Genomic DNA, 17,039 nt, shown 5'->3' on the forward strand with positions numbered 1-17,039 from the left:
TGTATCTGCTTCTAATACTGATAAAACAGCGCAAACATAAATTAACGATAAACGTTTTAAGTGGTGCAGATATTAAATAAATATTTTAATTATTCGTTAATATTTTTTAGTATTTCTTAAAACTTACTTTTGTTATTTGTTTTTTTTTTTTTTAATTATCATTATATATATTTTTTGTTTGTTTTTGGTGCACTACCGTGAACAGTAAGTTAAGTATATGTAATAAATAGGGACGATTACAAGCTTAATTACAAATTTATTAAATGTACTTGAGTATGTACATAATATACATATTTAATATGCTGTTGTTGTTGTTGTTGTTGTTGATGCTAATGTTAGACATTACTCTCATAATATTAATTTTTGCATGCTCGTAAGCACATGCATGCATACTACAACAATGCAGAGGTATGTACATACATATGTATATGCACATGCACCTTGAGTTTGTTTGTACGTGCGCACGCATATGCTTTATTTCTTTTGAGAAAAACAAGGTTTGAACTTTGAGTAATAAGACCTTTCTGTGATTGTCCATTAATATATGCGAATTAAAACACCCTGTACTTATGTGAAATTTGTATTGCTTTCTTTTTTTTTTTTAATAAGATTAATAAGTTCGATATTATTAGATTAAATGTAAGTAATTATCACATGATTCGCATATAGGCAAGAGATTTTAAAGTGAGTGAGTGTATTATCTATTTTTTGAGTGATTTTTCAATCGTTTTTGTTTTATTTTCTTTCTCGTTAAGATTCAAAACTGCTCTTTTTGTTGTTGTTTGCTTTTAAATATGTACAACTCTTATTTCCATACATACATAAGCATGTGCAATTAATATGTATGTATGTACTAAAACAAGCGATCCTATTATTTAATTAAGGGGTAGTATTAAACATTGTCATTGTGGTTCAAAAAATACTGAAGCTTTGATTTTTTTCTTTTTTTTTTGATTTTTTTTTTTACTTTTAATTACAATAAATTATTAACTTATAAAATTGTATTTAAGTATATATGCCCTTGGTTAAATTAATTAATGAATTAATTAATGTTAAAACATCGCTTTACCTTCCACTCTATATAAACATTATTTCATTTCTGTTTTGGTATTGGTTACTTTTCTTACTGTTTCTGCTCTGTGTGTAATTTTTTCCCCGTTTTCTTTGATTTCTACAATTTCAGATTTTCTTTTTTTTAATTTTATGTTCGTTTTTTTTTTGTAATTTGCGTTTTGCGTTTGCTACCTTTCTTGCTTGCGCGGCACTCATAGTCTTCTACTTGCTAAATTTTCACGTTCTCCTTTTTTTTGTTTTGTGTTTTGTAACTTATTTTTTTCTTTGTAATTTCTGCTTTCTTGTTATTTTGATTTGGCGTTTTATGTTAACTTAGTATTATTTTCACTGGAGACAAGATTGAGAGGTACTAAAAAATCGTCCATTTGATTGAATTTTACTTCAATCGAACCTTGTTGTAGTTTCTTTTTCTTTAACAATCCCTCTTTTATCATATTCGCTTGTTCCTCGTCCATGTGTCGCTTGAATTTCTGAAAAATTTATATACAATTTATAGAAAATATAAGTTTTATTGCTTAAATTGGAGGAAATGATGTATGGAATGGCATAATGAGGTTAGTTTAGGATTAAATAGATATCAGCAGTGGGTTAATACTGGGTCATGACCAAAAAAGAAGATGGAAAACGAAAGAAAATTCTAAAAAAAAACGTTAGATAGTATTTAAAAATTAAAGGGCTGTATTCAGTTCTCAAGAAAAATCACAAGAAATATTTTTCATTACAGCTGTTGCTTGAAAAAGTTCTTTGCTTTTGCTGAAAATTTTCTTGAAGAAATAAATAAACGAACATTTTTTTTCCTGAGAGCCTCTAGTTTAAGAAATTTTATAGAAAAAAATATTGAATATGAATTAATTAAATTAAATGTACATACTACATATGTACAAACACACGTGGGCGCATAAGTATGAGGGTATGCCATTAGTTGCGCATGAAATGTTTAGGGTATATACAAAATATATGTATGTAGTAAGAATGTTAATCCCGGCCTGTTTAAGGTCCCAAAAATGCCGGGATTCTTGATAAATAATCCCGGGATTTTCGGGATCTGTAATTTCCACTGATGGCAATAATAGAAACTCCTTTTCTTGACCAGTATTAGCTATATTTCTTTTTTTATTTAATAATTAATTTTTTTTTTTTATAAATGTCTAGCTCATTATAGTAAATTCTAAACACAAATATGGTAAAACTGCGTTTTTAGTTTTTCACTCTGACGTCAGTAATTCAAAAATAATTTAAAAAATTCAGAGAAATGTGCTTAGAGAAGAAGTATGGGTATCAAACTAATGAGGAAATCCTGTAGAATTTAAACAGATTCAAGTTTTTTGTGCAGAAGGACTGGTAAGTATTGAAAATGTATTTTAAAAATGTTATCCTTGAAATTTGGCAATATTTGTTTTTGAAAAAATTATATGTTAAAGACTTAAATAAACTCGAAAACATCCTCGGTTTTCGTCCTTCTAACTTTATCAGCTTAAAAAATTACATATTCGTTCTTGTCAATCCAAAAAATTTTAGTTTTTTTCAATTCTAAAGAAATTTCTCCTTGCATTTGGTACCCATATTTTTACTCTAAATTGAATTGAGTTTTTTCAATAATTTTTGCAATTAATCATATCTTTGAAATTACAAAGCACTTTAAAATAAATCCTGACGTCAGAGAGAAAACAAAAGAACGCCTCTTTAAATAAAAAAAGTAGGTTTCGAACCCATTTATTTATTATTGATTTTATGGTTGGAGAGCTTCTCAAACAATATAGAAGCAATTTTTTCGATTTAAGTTGTTGAAAAGTAATGAATATCTGAGTCCAGCGATCATGATAAGGCAATCCCGAAAATCCCGGGATCGGAAAAAGCTGAAAAATTAACATCCCTAGTCTGTACGTATGAGTGTTAGCATACGAAACAAGTGCAAATAAAGATACCAACATAAATAAGCTATTAGCAATCGTGTTAGTATATATTACGGAATTACTTTTCAAATAAAACTAAACAAATACACATGAGTATAAATTACATTTGTTGTTAATAAAAGGAAAAGAAATAAGAACAAATGGCAAACTATTATTAGTGAAAATGATAAGAAATCACTTACCGCAAAAGCTAAAACAGATGTCTCTGGATTTTCAACAGTTAAAAACACATTCTGCTTGAGCTCAACTCCTGAGCCACTCGTACCACAGACGGGCATTTTACATAATACTTCGGAAGGCGAGCTTGAGCGTTTGTTTTCTAAGTTGGAGATAAAAGCCACCGTTAGTATTTATAGTACAATTATTATTTTTATGTAAATAGAAATCTTTCATTAGAAACAGGGATTATATTTATTGATGGGCAATTTTGTATATTAATAAACTCTTCCTATTACAAAATTTTCAGTCACATTTCTGACGTTTGTTAGTTTGCATTTTAATTTTACTTTTCTTTTTTTGATATAGAATTCTAACGCTCTCCAAATTCTCTGTTATATGCGGTGTTCAATATTTTTGTATTTTTGATAAAAGTTAATGCAAAATTAACTGCGATATTTTTTAAACATTATTTTTTAAGTAATGGTATGCCAAAATTTATATATATAATAAATATATATAATAAATTATATATTTAAATAAATATCCATCTTACTTTTCTTCGATTTTTCACATTCCTTCGGACGTCTTCGACGTGTGTGTATCGTATCGCGTCTCATCGAATGCGGCCGATTAACGCCATGCAATTTAAAGTATAAACCACAAGCATTGCATACCATTTCACCACGAATACTACGTCTCCAAATAGTCGTAGTAAGTGTACCACAATTGGAGCAAGACATATCTTTTGGATTATTTATTATGCCAGCAGTGCCAGCGCCAGCATTCTTGTTGTTCTAGAGAATACATTTAATTTGTTATTATTTTAAAAAACTTTACCACACTATCACCAAAATATTACCTTTTTCTCTTGCATTGATGCAGCTGCCGCTGCAGCTGCGGCCGCAACAGCAACATGATTATGTGTACCGGCATTAATCTCGAGATTTTGAGCATTAACAGCCAACACATTGGGCAGTTGTTCGATTGCATCATTTTTCGTCGGACATGTTTGTTTTCTTCGGCACAATTTATTTAGGTTATCATTCTAAAAGAAAAGAAACTATTACTTAAAAAAAAAATTAAAAAAAGGCGGGTCACCTACCTTCAGTAATGCCATCGGTTGCTCAGGTACATTCTCAGCTGATATTGCAGTTGGCGGCGCAGGGAATACTAGCGATTGATGTATCATATGCCGGAGTAGCTGATTATTTTCGTTATTTGCTGTAATGGTGGCGGTGTGTTAGTAACAACAAAAATTTAGAAATAAAATAATAATTTCTCTTAGTACTTACCAGCCGATCTGGCAAGCGCCTGCCACAATTGTGTGGTCGCAATATCCGTTACTTGCTCTTCTGATGTTATACTGTCCGGCGATTTGCGTTCATTTAGCATTGAACTCATATCCATTTCTAAACGATTCGAATCGGAACTCTCATCGGAGTCTGTGTAAGCTACTGCGCCTACAGCTGCTGTGGCTGCTGGTGTTTCCTTTCTATTTGGTATTGGTAATTGAGTACTACTACAAGGTATACTTGTATTTTCAATTCCTCCTTTAATAATACTTGCATTTTCTAAATCTAAATTTACAGGTTGGGTATGTGTTTGTTGTGGTTGTTGGTGGTGTTGATGCTGTTGTTGCAATTCGAGTATTGTAGGACGAGTGTAATGAAGTAATTGAGATACGTTTGTTGCTGTTTGTTGAGTGTTTGAGAATTCAAGTTTCGGCTTTTTAATTGATAAGTCTATTTCCTTTCCATCTTGTAGTGTTGTTGTAACTGTTGATGTTACTACTGTTGTTGTCTTTTCATTTGATGGACGTTCAGTTTTTATCACAGAATTTTTAATACTTTCATCTGTTGTTTGCATTGAAGGTAGATTTGGAGACTGGCGATTCGAGCATGGTGGTGATATGATCACTTTTTTACTAATATCCATAAGCACAGCAGCCGTTTCGAGTTTTTGTTGCAAATTTCTAATTTTCTCAATATTCGGTAAATTCTCGTTCTTCATATTTATCAAATTATTTGCAATTGTATTCGGCGAAATGACACCATCATATTTTAAGGGGTTATCATTGGAATAATACGCTGCGGCCGTTTGATTTCCCAACATTTCTTCCGTTGTTGTAATTACTGTCGTAGGTGTTGTTGCTGTTGCTTTGGCTGTTACTACAGGCGCAGTTAGAGAATTATTAAGTTCGCCTGAACGCGGCTGAGGCGGAGGCGGTGCAGGTGGCGCTAGTGGTGGTGATAGCGCACTTAATTTCTTCATTATGGGCGGAGTTTTCGAAGAACAGGACGCTGTATTGTAAATGTCATCATTTTCGTTTATATTCGGCTTTTGAAGCGATTTAGCGACGGCTACGGTAGCTGGTATAAATGTACAAGCTTCAGCATAATTTTCGGCAGTAGGATTTATTGGTTTATATCCACCAAAATAACTTTTTGATGATTTACTTAATTCTGTTAAAGCCTTGGCTGCCATTCTCTCCGAAGAAGACTTTCCGCATGGTGGTGATCTTGAAATGCTTGTGAAATGGGTATCACTTCCCATAGAATTCTGTGAAGGAAGAAATGCAAGAGGGATTATGTTTTGCTTCTCTGGATTTTGAAATATTTAACATTTTAGAATAAACTACTAGACCTGGAATAAAGGACTCTTTATGACCATGGTTTGCATTCATTCCATAGAAACTTAATAAGGTATTCATTCAAGATAATTAGTGCGACGCAAACGAATGTAATAAACAGGTGCTTCTTAACCTCTACGACAATGCGGGAAAGGGAACTTAGGTTGTATGCACTCTGTCTAAACCAGACTAGTAGAGACTCAACTTCGCTCCGGCTACTGCAGCAGGTTAAACTCCTACTTGAGTAGGCTGAATGAGGATGTGCCGAACGAATGTCCGGCATGCGGAGAGACCCCACATGACTCGAACCATCTCTTCGCATGCCCGGAAAACCCGACAACCCTAACGGCCCTGTCCCTGTGGACAGATCCCACAGAAGCTGCACGCTTCCTAGGGTTGCCGTTAGTGGAACTTGACGACAACGACTGAGATACCAACCGATCTGGGCGGGGTTGTTGTAGCCGCTACAACAACAACAACAACAGACTCTGAAATAACGTTTAGTGCACAAACGACTTATTACAGTTACGCTACATCAGTAAATTGATGTACCAGTTGGGGATCGTATAGAAGTATTTCGAAACCGCGGTTGTTATTTCATTGTCTTGTCCAGTCAAAAGTGGAATTTATGTTTTTAATCTGATAGAAATATTATTGTCTAACATTTAAAAATGCCATATTTAGAATTGCAGGAACGACCTCAGCTTGTTGCCTAAATCGGCTAGGCTAGCAATCGTAGTTAAGCTCAAATAACCTTGGAATCGTGCTGTTTCGACATGGTCGGGTCTATGTAACCCAGATTTATATCTGGCCAAGGGTTGTTTCGGTATTTTCTTTTTTTTAAACAAAAACAAAGGAGCGAAGAGTGGTAGCTGATTGAGTTTAAGGAGGCAAGATAAGAGGTGGATGCCTCTGGAATGTGGTTGTCTCTCGTTGAATGTTGTTATAGCCTGTCTGACAACGTCGGGATAAGTGGTTGTGCAATGGAGGTGTGAATATATTGTCATTTCATAGAGTTGCCTTCTGACGCCTCTAGGATCCAATACTGCTTACCTCACCAGCCAAGCAGCCATTGACTATTGAACAGAAATTGACGTACCCTTGCAGGGAGCATAAAATCTTCACTATGTGGGAGGTGAGCAGACGACATCAGAAAACATCCCTTTTTTGTCCGTGGTGCATTATTTACGCAGAACTGTAATTTCTTTCACTGCAACCTTTCAGTTCCCAGTTACCTAAATGGTGCAACATATTTTAAAATCAGTTCGCCAATTGTCTTAAACATTGCGAACTTTAACGGCTCCGTATTTTATTTGCGGCAGCTAGGTGAAGGAGAGCAAGCAAACGAAGCTAACACCTACATTTCAGGGTTATTAGGGTATTTGCGTTTACTTTTAGATTCAGATCATCAACGGTGAACATATCATAACTTCTTTATATTGGAATTTATTCTACAATCAATCCTATATCATTTTTGCTATGACTCACCTGTTTAGAAAATTTCGTTAACTCCTTTAACGTAAAATCTGCCTTTTGAGCCATCAATCGAAAGTTCCAAAATGCATTCAATTGAGCTCTGCAGTTGCGGCATACAATGGCTGGCAAGCCATCATTTCGTGAAATCTAGAAAAAATAAATTAATTGTTTTACATTAGCAACTATTATTTTTAAAGCTTCAATTATATTTTGTTTGCATTTAATAGGTATATATGAATGAATGTATGAACATATTTATCACGGTTAAATCTCATTATCAAATCCTACTAAATATGGCCACCACTTTGACACTTGGCAACTCTAGTGGGGGCAATCTCTGCAGACTTGTTATCGATACTTGCACAACAACGATAACACACAGCGTTATTTACCAACAAAAGGAGATTCACTGCACGTGCAGTACTGTACTGATATCACTTGATAATTTCATCAGATGCCGATATGATAACTCCTTTCGAAAGCACACATATGCAAGCACACACTAGAGCTGCACGAAATGTTATCATCCAAATGAAATTTTCACTCAACGCATTTTTTTCATTTCACATGCTGGTTATACAAATATAATTTTTTATATTAGAATTAAATTTGTTGGAAAAACGTGCAAATACACAGGTTTACCAGTTGTGCAAATATAAATAAGCCGGCAACCCTGTTTGTTTAATTATTGTCAGTGGTGTCGTAATCGGATCTCTTACTTATTACGTACCTTTATAGAGAGACAGCTGAGTATTTGAATGGTAATATGTGGTGATGAATCATCATGGTTTTCCTTCTTGAACACCTCCTCTCCCAGAGACATGCCATCATTGCTTTTGCCTTCTTCGTTATCATTGGATAATGTAATCTTGTGTTTCACATGTGTGGCGTTTTCTGCATGTATTTGTGTATTAGACGTTGAAAAGTCCCCCGCTTCGTTATTTTTCAATGATTTGGACATCAATTGACTGATTCCATATGTAGAAGTATCAGTTGCAACAATGGAAGAAGGCACAATCGGCACGAGTGTACTTAGATTATTATCTGATATCTCTTCCTCACTCTTGAAAACTGGTACAGGCGATTGAGATTGGTTATCAGAGCCACAATCATTTTTTGTACTACAACTGCTCTGTGGCCTCCCAAATTGTTGAGGATGAATATGATGGTGGTGATGGTGATGGTGAAACTGTTGGCCGAGGATATTTGCATTTGCAGGGGCTTCTTTTGTTTGAATATCATTGCCAAAAGGCACTGCCGTCGTAGTTGTAGCTGTTGCTGATGATGAATTAAATATTTGCAGCACCTCAACGTCATGCTCTTTGACCAAAGTAAGGCATAAACGACAAACTTGATAGAACTTAGGTGGTACATTACACATAGTTATTGGATTATGGGAAATTATTTTCACACAATTTAAGCACTTCACAATCTTAAAACAATATACAAAGTTATAAATTAATTAATAAGATTAAAAAAAGAACGCCTTTTTTAACACATCCGAACAGATTCACAATAAAATCTAATAATATGAAGGCGCTTTGGCTATACAACTATTGTACGTTCAGCCAGAACAAGACATTTTGAGACATTTCTCTCACACACAAGAAAATCCAGAGTTTCCGTTACACGAAAATAACTCAACGCAATGCATGCAAACACCAACACAGAAAAATCGTGATAAAATCTAAACGTGTACACAAATATGTAATTATCACACATTCACATTCAGTCCAACAATCTATCTATCTCTGCATATATAAAATAATACAACTGGTATATGCTCTTGTTTTGTGTTTATTGAACGAGTTGATCGAATATCCGCTTTTTTGTTTTGTTGAGAGCGCTTACGCATCTGCATCATATCAAACGATGTTGCCAACATTTAACAACTCCGCGCGTTGCAGCAGCAGCACTTCTTATCGTCCTTATCACTTCTTACTAACACTAAATAGATACTTAACGGGTATATATTCCCTTTATTTCAACGTTTTGGTAGGTAAAAAACTTTTCTCAACCGATAGATTACAACGATTTTTCTACATCGTCAACAGAAACTATAGTTTTTCGCGTATTTGAGGCAGACCGAATCAATCACCATGATTACAAGGCAACGAACAACACCAATCATGTACAGTATTGCCATGTGCCAGGGATAATTCCGCAAGAACCCTGCCATTGCAGGGAGCCCAACTTCAACTGTTGCGCATCTGGGATCCACAAACACCCTGTTGCTAATTTATTTTTTCTACAGTGACTTCTGACTGCACCCTGTAGTAGAAAAGGACGCGTTTTCGTGAGAAAATTATATATTTTCATGGGTATATGATTATTAAATACATAATTTAAAGGCTTAAATTTAAACGTTCATTTACTTATAACTTACTTGTCAAAAAATATTCAACAATTACAGTTTTCAGTTATTCCACGCCCTGTTTTGTTTCGCAATCGATTTTTTCCCGAATTCGCAAGATAAGTAAACTTCAAACGTCTTTTTTGGCGCGTTTAATCTACATTCCACTAGAAAATTTTCCTCATTTTGGTGATATCTATTTGTGCCGGAAGATTAATTGCTGAAGGTTTTGCAAAATGAAGTCACCTAAACTATATGTAATAAAAAGAGGTAAATTTAGTTGTACAAAATATTTATAAAATGCTAATAATACCTCATTGTTGAATATGAAGCAGCAATTGTGCAGTTTTAGAAGCCTTTAAAAGGACACCAAACGTATTGGTGTAAAGAAAGCTTTATATTTGGCTCATTGGAAGCTTGGGGTTATTTTTTTACAGAAGTATGTCGTCTTCGAATAGGAGTTTGCGATAAACACCATTAATTGCTGATAAGTCTTGTGAAATTGAAATTCGCTTCAAAGTTGCATAGCAAAGGAAGTGACAGAAAGTTGCGCCGCACGCTTGAATGACAAAGCGTTTGCTAGCAAGAAACGCGTAGAAGCGGGCATGTTAATTACCTGCAGTTAGGCATTGATTTAAAGATAAGTTTACCTACTCCAGGAATTTCGGGTACATCATAACCTTTATCAGAAAGGAGTTCTACTACAACTAAAATTGAGTACTAGTTGAATCGTTTTTGTCCACTATAACATACATATGTTGGGTCAACCGAGATTAACCTCTAAAACTTGTGAAATTATTCCTTACAGATGGACGAAAGGAGGACATACATTTTGATAAAATTACTTCACGTGTGCAGAAGCTTTGCTATGGACTCAACATGGATTTTGTTGATCCGGTAAATTCTTATTATTTTTTTTTTTTTAAGTACTAACGTTGATTTTAATTGGGGTTAAAGGTGGCCATTACGCTAAAGGTCATCAATGGCTTGTATTGCGGCGTTACCACACAGGAACTCGATAACTTGGCAGCCGAAATCGCAGCTAGTCTAACAACGCAACATGCCGACTACGCAACTTTGGCCGCACGCATTGCTATTTCCAATTTGCATAAGGAAACTAGAAAAGTATTTTCTGGTAAGTGAATTTTTATAAAAATTATTTAGATATTAAAAAAAAACTTGCTTTCTTGCTAGTGGTATATTTTTGCATATTTTTCAATTGTATATTTTCATATTAGATGTTATAAGTGATCTGTATAACTATGTAAGCGCCGAAACTGGCCTACCTACACCAATTATATCGGACTTTCATTACAATGTTGTAAAGAAAAATGCAGACCGCTTAAATTCGGCTATAATATATGACCGTGATTTTGGTTACAATTATTTTGGTTTCAAAACACTTGAGCGTTCCTATTTACTCAAGTTGAATGGCAAAATTGTTGAACGTCCGCAGCACATGTTAATGCGTGTTTCCATTGGTATTCATGGTGAAGATATTGATGCCGCTATTGAAACTTATAACTTGCTTTCGGAACGCTATTTCACACATGCCTCTCCAACACTCTTTGCTGCTGCCACTCGCCAACCGCAATTGTCATCCTGTTTCCTATTGACTATGGCTGGTGATTCCATTGATGGTATATTTACATCTGCCCACCAATGTGCTTTAATTTCCAAGTCTGCTGGTGGCATTGGACTAAATGTCCATTGCATACGCGCAAAGGGCACAGCAATCGCGGGCACAAATGGCACTTCAAATGGTTTGGTACCAATGTTGCGGGTATTCAATAACGTTGCACGTTACGTCGATCAGGGTGGTGGCAAGCGGCCTGGCGCCTTTGCCATTTACTTGGAACCATGGCATGCAGATATTTTTGAGTTTTTGGATTTGAAGAAGAATACTGGAAAAGAAGAGCACCGAGCCAGAGATTTATTTTATGCTTTGTGGATACCAGATTTATTCATGGAACGTGTGGAAGCTAACGGAGAGTGGTCATTGATGTGTCCACATAAATGTCCTGGCTTACATGAGGTTTGGGGCGAAGAATTCGAAAAATTATATACAAAGTATGAAAAGGAAGGACGGGCTAATAAGACGGTGAAAGCTCAAAGTCTTTGGTTCGCCATCATTGAATCCCAGGTGGAGACCGGTACACCTTATATGTTGTACAAGGATGCCTGTAATAGAAAAAGTAATCAGCAAAATATTGGCACCATTAAATGCAGCAATCTATGCACTGAAATTGTCGAATATTCTGCACCTGATGAGGTGGCTGTATGCAACTTAGCATCAATCGCTTTGAACATGTTTGTCACACCTGAAAAAACTTACGATTTCCAACGGCTCAAGGAAGTCACCAAAACTGTGACACGAAATTTGAATAAAATCATTGAAATAAATCACTACCCATTGCCCGAGGCAAAAAAATCAAACTTTAGACACCGTCCAATCGGGATCGGCGTACAAGGTTTTGCAGACGCTCTTATACTTATGCGCTATCCGTACGAAAGCGAACAAGCATTCCTTTTAAATCAACAGGTTTTCGAAACCATTTATTATGGTGCATTAGAAGCTAGTTGTGAATTGGCTGAGAAATACGGTACCTATGAAACTTATGAAGGCTGTCCAGTTAGCAAGGGAATTCTACAATATGACATGTGGGATAAGAAGCCCACTGAGCTCTGGAACTGGACAGAATTGAAGGAGAAAATTAAACAGCATGGTGTTAGGAATTCCCTCCTGCTTGCACCTATGCCCACCGCTTCAACTGCGCAAATCATGGGCAATAATGAGTCATTCGAACCCTACACTTCTAACATCTACACACGTCGCGTACTCTCTGGCGAATTTCAAGTTGTAAATCATCATTTGCTGCGCGATCTCACTGAGTTGGGTTTGTGGGATGATGACATGAAAAATAAAATTATTACTAGCCGTGGCTCCATACAAGGCATAGAATCCATACCGCAGCACATTCGCGATCTGTACAAAACTGTATGGGAAATCTCGGTTAAAACTTCAATTAAAATGGCAGCAGATCGGGGAGCATTCATCGACCAAAGCCAATCGTTTAACATACATGTCGCAGAGCCAAACTATGGCAAACTAACTTCTATACATTTCTATGGCTGGAAAGCGGGTCTAAAAACAGGAATGTACTACTTACGTACCAAACCTGCTGCAAATGCTATACAATTTACTGTGGACAAGAGTCGCAAAGAAACGAATGGGGAAATAAAAGCTAAACAAACCGAAGAAGCGGCATCTCCCAATCGAAGCCAGAATATGGCAGATATGGTTTGTTCCCTCGAAAATAAGGACGCCTGCATGTCTTGCGGATCGTAAAGTGGATATTTCTATGTTGAAGATGTTTTGTATTTGTTCTCTCGTAATATTTCAAAAATAAATTGTATTGTTAAGCATAAGTTATTAAAACAAAAACTTAATTGTATTTTATTTCCTTCTACCGTAACCTATGAAGGTAGTTTAACTTGTCGCAGGGAAGAAGGGTCCGATAGAGTAAAAATTTTTACCACACTATCTAATTTACAAATTTTATACAGAAAAGCAAATAGAACTGGGAAAACCTACAAAGAAAACGCAATCATACTTATCGGTATTTTTTAATAGGTGTGATAAAAAATCTTAGGTGTAAGCGCATATCACAAATATGTGGTGTCTTATTTTGTTTACACATCAGTGAGTCAGCCACGGTAATTTTTTTTCTTTAAAATGCATTTTTGTTGGCTTTTTACTATTCTCTTGGTAAATTTAAAATTTTAACAAATATGCATTACTGGGGTATTTTAACAAAATGAAAGAGATTAAACCTCGTCTGCAGGCAAATAATCGTTGGTTACATAGTTGATAATATTTGATGCCGTATTTTCACTAATCCATAAAAGTCCAATGAAAAGCGCCTCCACAACTCCAACCGTCATTCCTCCAACAACATCCAATATGTAGTGACGGCTGAGTAATACCCTCGACAAACACACACTCAACGTCCACGAAACAATAGGTATCCATAGTATTTCCCAGACAGGATTTAGCACGACGAAAAACATGAGGATGAATGCTGACCTGGACGCATGCCCAGAAGGAAAACTAAACTTGTCAGGTCCCAAAGTAATCATATCCGAACACACTGAGGGTCGCCTACGTCGGAATATAGCTTTCAACACGGCAATTACTATAATATCAAAAATTAGGCCAAAGAGTAGATTTAACTGCATTTGGTAGAGTGATTTGCTGTCCGCAATCCAAATAAAAGCCAACCAACTGGTCAACCAAGCGATGCCATTGCATGAGATTTCTAAACTTTTGCAATACCGACGTAGTTTTACAAACGGAATATATTGGAAGACAAACGTAACCAATTTTTTCGTCCATATCACATCTTGTTTTAATACTTCTTCCAAAATTAGCGAACGTTGTTTTGTGCCCTGAAAAATACAGATTTTGAATAACGTGAGAATACGCATATACTTATGGAAATAATAATCTGCGTAAATGAATCAGGCCGGGCTGCAAAACCTGGCTGATGATAGTGCAACGGACTTGTAGAGGGAATTTATATCGCCTTATTTGAGCGGCTTTACAACAAAATATTTACGTGGCGACAACAGTAATTGAATAGTAAACTGCCACCAAAGTGTCCACTTAAATATCGTACCTACCATTATTTATTAACTCTATTCGAATTTAATACGTAGCTTTTTGCACCTTTGTTATTCCAATTGTGACAGTTGATGGGTGCAGTAGCAAATGTACACGATTATGAAAATTACGGGGTACAGGGTGAACATCAAGGCGTATTCATACAAGGTGGCGTTCAAAGCGAATTTATACAAGTTGGTGTTGGCGAATTTAGATTTTCGCCGCGGTACTTAATGTCAAAATGTGTTTGTTGTAACCAAGGCGAATTCATATTACAACAAACACGAGCTTTTGACCGTAAGTACCGCGGCGAAAATCTAAATTCGCCATTAACACCTTGTGTAAATTCGCCTTGGGGGTGTTATTGGCGAATTTAGGTTTTCGCCGCAGTCCTGAATGTCAAAATGATGTTTGTTGTAAATAAGGCGAACTAATGTCAAAACAATGCGTTTGTTGTAAACAAGGCGAATTCATATTACAACAAACACATAATTTTGTGGCACTACCACAAACAAGCGATCCAAGGCGAATTTATACAAGGTGGTGTTGTCCAATCAGCTGATTTCTTCTTCTTTCCTTCGCCTTACATGTATTTTGTTTTTGCTTTTACTGATTTGACAGCATGCCTCTGAATAGCAACAACAAAATACATGTTTTACTGTGTTCTGACCGACAACGAAAACACTTTGAAAACGAGTTTTGGGATTATGGGCTGAAGGCTGTTCACACCGGCTGTTAGTGTTTTCGTTGACATTTCTTACATCTTTTGATTACAGTTTTGCTACACAAAAACAAAACCAAAATACTTTTCCTTCATTTTCTTTGCATTTACAATCTTATTTTACTTAGGCAGACCTATTAACAATAAATCCGAAATGGCTTATTAAAGATGATAAATAATCGAAAAACACTAGTTAAGACACCGATTGGAACGAGTGGAACGTGAGTTTTCAAGTAGTTTTCAGCGAAAACTGGTTTCGTTTGACAGATTTTACATAGACGAAAACACAAGTTTTAGGTCAAAAACCAGTTTTAGCAACGAAAACATGTTTTCAATGTCGGTCAGAACATGGTATAAACTTTGAGGCGAATTAAGATTTGACATTTTGCCCCTGATCAGTGTTGCCAGGTCTTCGTCATGAGAAAACGTCACTCTTGGTCTGAAAAAACGTCATTTCCCACCCAAAAACGTCTTTTTCAAATGAATAGAAAAAAATTGTGTACCAAATGAAAATTCGTTCGATCAGCACTTTAGATCACAGTCGAAGATCGAATGCAATTCATAATAGGGGCCTATGTGTGCGTGTCAGTCCACCGTCAATCCGCGATTTTCGCGGACTGAAATGACCGAGTTAAACTCGAACTCTCTTCCCCCTCTTATCCACACAAAACCGGTTTTAGGCGGACTGAGCAGTCCAGTGTGCGGAGGCCCAATCGTAACAATATTAGGGCTGTTCAGGATATTGTTCATATGCTCTGGCATTTGCATATTCGTTGCATTAGTAAGTTCACAACAACAAAATGCACACGGCTGCCATGGATAAAATTTGCAAATGCAATTCCAACCGCAAATCCAAGACCATTTCCACAACATCCTGAACGGCCCTATTGTAAACGGGGCACCGAAATTGTGCATTTAGACATTATTTCGGTTTCAACCGAAACTGTGCATGTATGCTTTATTTCGGTTTTTACCATATGCATTATTTCGGTTTTAAACCGAAACTGTGCATGTATGCATTACTTCGTTTTTTCTCATATGCATTATTTCGGTTTTCAACCGAAACTGTGCATGTATGCATTACTTCGGGTTTTTCATATGCATTATTTCGGTTTTCAACCGAAACTGTGCATGCATGCATTATTTCGGTTTTTGTTATATGCATTATTTCGGTTTTCAACCGAAACTGTGCATGTATGCTTTATTTCGGTTTTTGCCATATGCATTATTTCGATTTTGAACTGAAATTGTGCATGCATGCATTATTTCGGTTTTTGTTATATGCATTATTTCGGTTTTCTAACGAAAGTGTGCATATGGATAATTTCGTTTTTTCTAATATGAATTATTTACTTCTACTTAGTAAGGGTTTTAATCCCTAAGCGCGGCTGAAAGCCGCCTACGCAGAGAAAAGTTCTGCGCAAAAATACGTCCGCCCTTCTTTTCCGGCAATACAGAAAGGAGAATTCTACTTAGTAAGGGTTACAATCCCTAAGAGCGGCCGAAGGCCGCCTACGCAGAGAGAAGTTCTGCGCAAAAATACTTCCCGCCCCCTTTTCCGGCAACACAGAAAGGAAAATTCTACTTAGTAAGGGTTATAATCCCTAAGTGCGGCCGAAGGCCGCCTACGCAGAAAGAAGTTCTGCGCAAAAATACTTCCGGCCCTATTTTGCGGCAACACAGAAAGGAGAATTCTACTTAGTAAGGGTTATAATCCCTAAGCGCGGCCGAAGGCCGCCTACGCAGAAAGAAGTTCTGCGCAAAAATACTTCCGGCCCCCTTTTCCGGCAACACAGAAAGGAGAATTCTACTTAGTAAGGGTTATAATCCCTAAGTGCGGCCGAAGGCCGCCTACGCAGAAAGAAGTTCTGCGCAAAAATACTTCCGGTCCCCTTTTGCGCAACACAGAAAGGAGAATTCTACTAAGTAAGGGTTATAATCCCTAAGCGCGGCCGAAACCCGCCTACGCAGAAAGAAGTTCTGCGCAAAAATACTTCCGGTCCCCTTTTCCGGCAACACAGAAAGGAGAATTCTACTTAGTAAGGGTTATA

The 17,039-nt window shown here is 36.3% G+C and overlaps 3 protein-coding genes across 3 annotated transcripts; 1 reads left to right on the forward strand and 2 right to left on the reverse strand.

Annotated features, from left to right (window-relative positions):
• Window positions 1–139: 139 nt before the first annotated feature.
• Window positions 140–9,415, reverse strand: LOC118735612. The gene is made up of 9 exons (XM_036465464.1): window positions 9,216–9,415; window positions 7,982–8,683; window positions 7,264–7,398; window positions 4,439–5,705; window positions 4,249–4,367; window positions 4,006–4,191; window positions 3,700–3,940; window positions 3,170–3,306; window positions 140–1,544 (listed from the first exon to the last, which is right to left on the reverse strand). Exons 2-9 carry the CDS (start codon window positions 8,630–8,632, stop codon window positions 1,377–1,379), a joined length of 2,904 nt encoding a protein of 967 aa, XP_036321357.1. The 5' UTR covers window positions 8,633–8,683; window positions 9,216–9,415; the 3' UTR covers window positions 140–1,376.
• A 310-nt stretch (window positions 9,416–9,725) lies between these two features.
• On the forward strand, window positions 9,726–13,045 carry LOC118735613 (ribonucleoside-diphosphate reductase large subunit). Its single transcript, XM_036465465.1, has 4 exons — window positions 9,726–9,874; window positions 10,413–10,501; window positions 10,562–10,739; window positions 10,843–13,045. Exons 1-4 carry the CDS (start codon window positions 9,841–9,843, stop codon window positions 12,951–12,953), a joined length of 2,412 nt encoding a protein of 803 aa, XP_036321358.1. The 5' UTR covers window positions 9,726–9,840; the 3' UTR covers window positions 12,954–13,045.
• Window positions 13,046–13,215: 170 nt separating this feature from the next.
• Window positions 13,216–14,395, reverse strand: LOC118735614 (phospholipid phosphatase 6). Its single transcript, XM_036465466.1, has 2 exons — window positions 14,288–14,395; window positions 13,216–14,053 (listed from the first exon to the last, which is right to left on the reverse strand). Exons 1-2 carry the CDS (start codon window positions 14,288–14,290, stop codon window positions 13,433–13,435), a joined length of 624 nt encoding a protein of 207 aa, XP_036321359.1. The 5' UTR covers window positions 14,291–14,395; the 3' UTR covers window positions 13,216–13,432.
• Between the last annotated feature and the right edge of the window lie 2,644 nt (window positions 14,396–17,039).

Source organism: Rhagoletis pomonella, unplaced genomic scaffold (genome assembly GCF_013731165.1).
Source record: "Rhagoletis pomonella isolate Grant_MI unplaced genomic scaffold, Rhpom_1.0 Rhpom_scaffold_00003, whole genome shotgun sequence".
In the NCBI taxonomy this organism is placed as follows: domain Eukaryota; kingdom Metazoa; phylum Arthropoda; class Insecta; order Diptera; family Tephritidae; genus Rhagoletis; species Rhagoletis pomonella.

Bases quoted from the DNA above. Each gene is read 5' to 3' on its own strand.
- LOC118735612 (XM_036465464.1), bottom strand. From the start codon at position 8,632: ATGTGTAATGTACCACCTAAGTTCTATCAAGTTTGTCGTTTATGCCTT. The intron at 3,941-4,005 runs GTAATATTTTGG...TGTATTCTCTAG, and splicing joins CATCAATGCAAGAGAAAAAG to AACAACAAGAATGCTGGCGC. The intron at 1,545-3,169 runs GTAAGTGATTTC...TAAATTTTTCAG, and splicing joins CATCTGTTTTAGCTTTTGCG to AAATTCAAGCGACACATGGA.
- LOC118735613 (XM_036465465.1), top strand. From the start codon at position 9,841: ATGAAGTCACCTAAACTATATGTAATAAAAAGAG. The intron at 9,875-10,412 runs GTAAATTTAGTT...TATTCCTTACAG, and splicing joins ACTATATGTAATAAAAAGAG to ATGGACGAAAGGAGGACATA. The intron at 10,740-10,842 runs GTAAGTGAATTT...TTTTCATATTAG, and splicing joins AACTAGAAAAGTATTTTCTG to ATGTTATAAGTGATCTGTAT.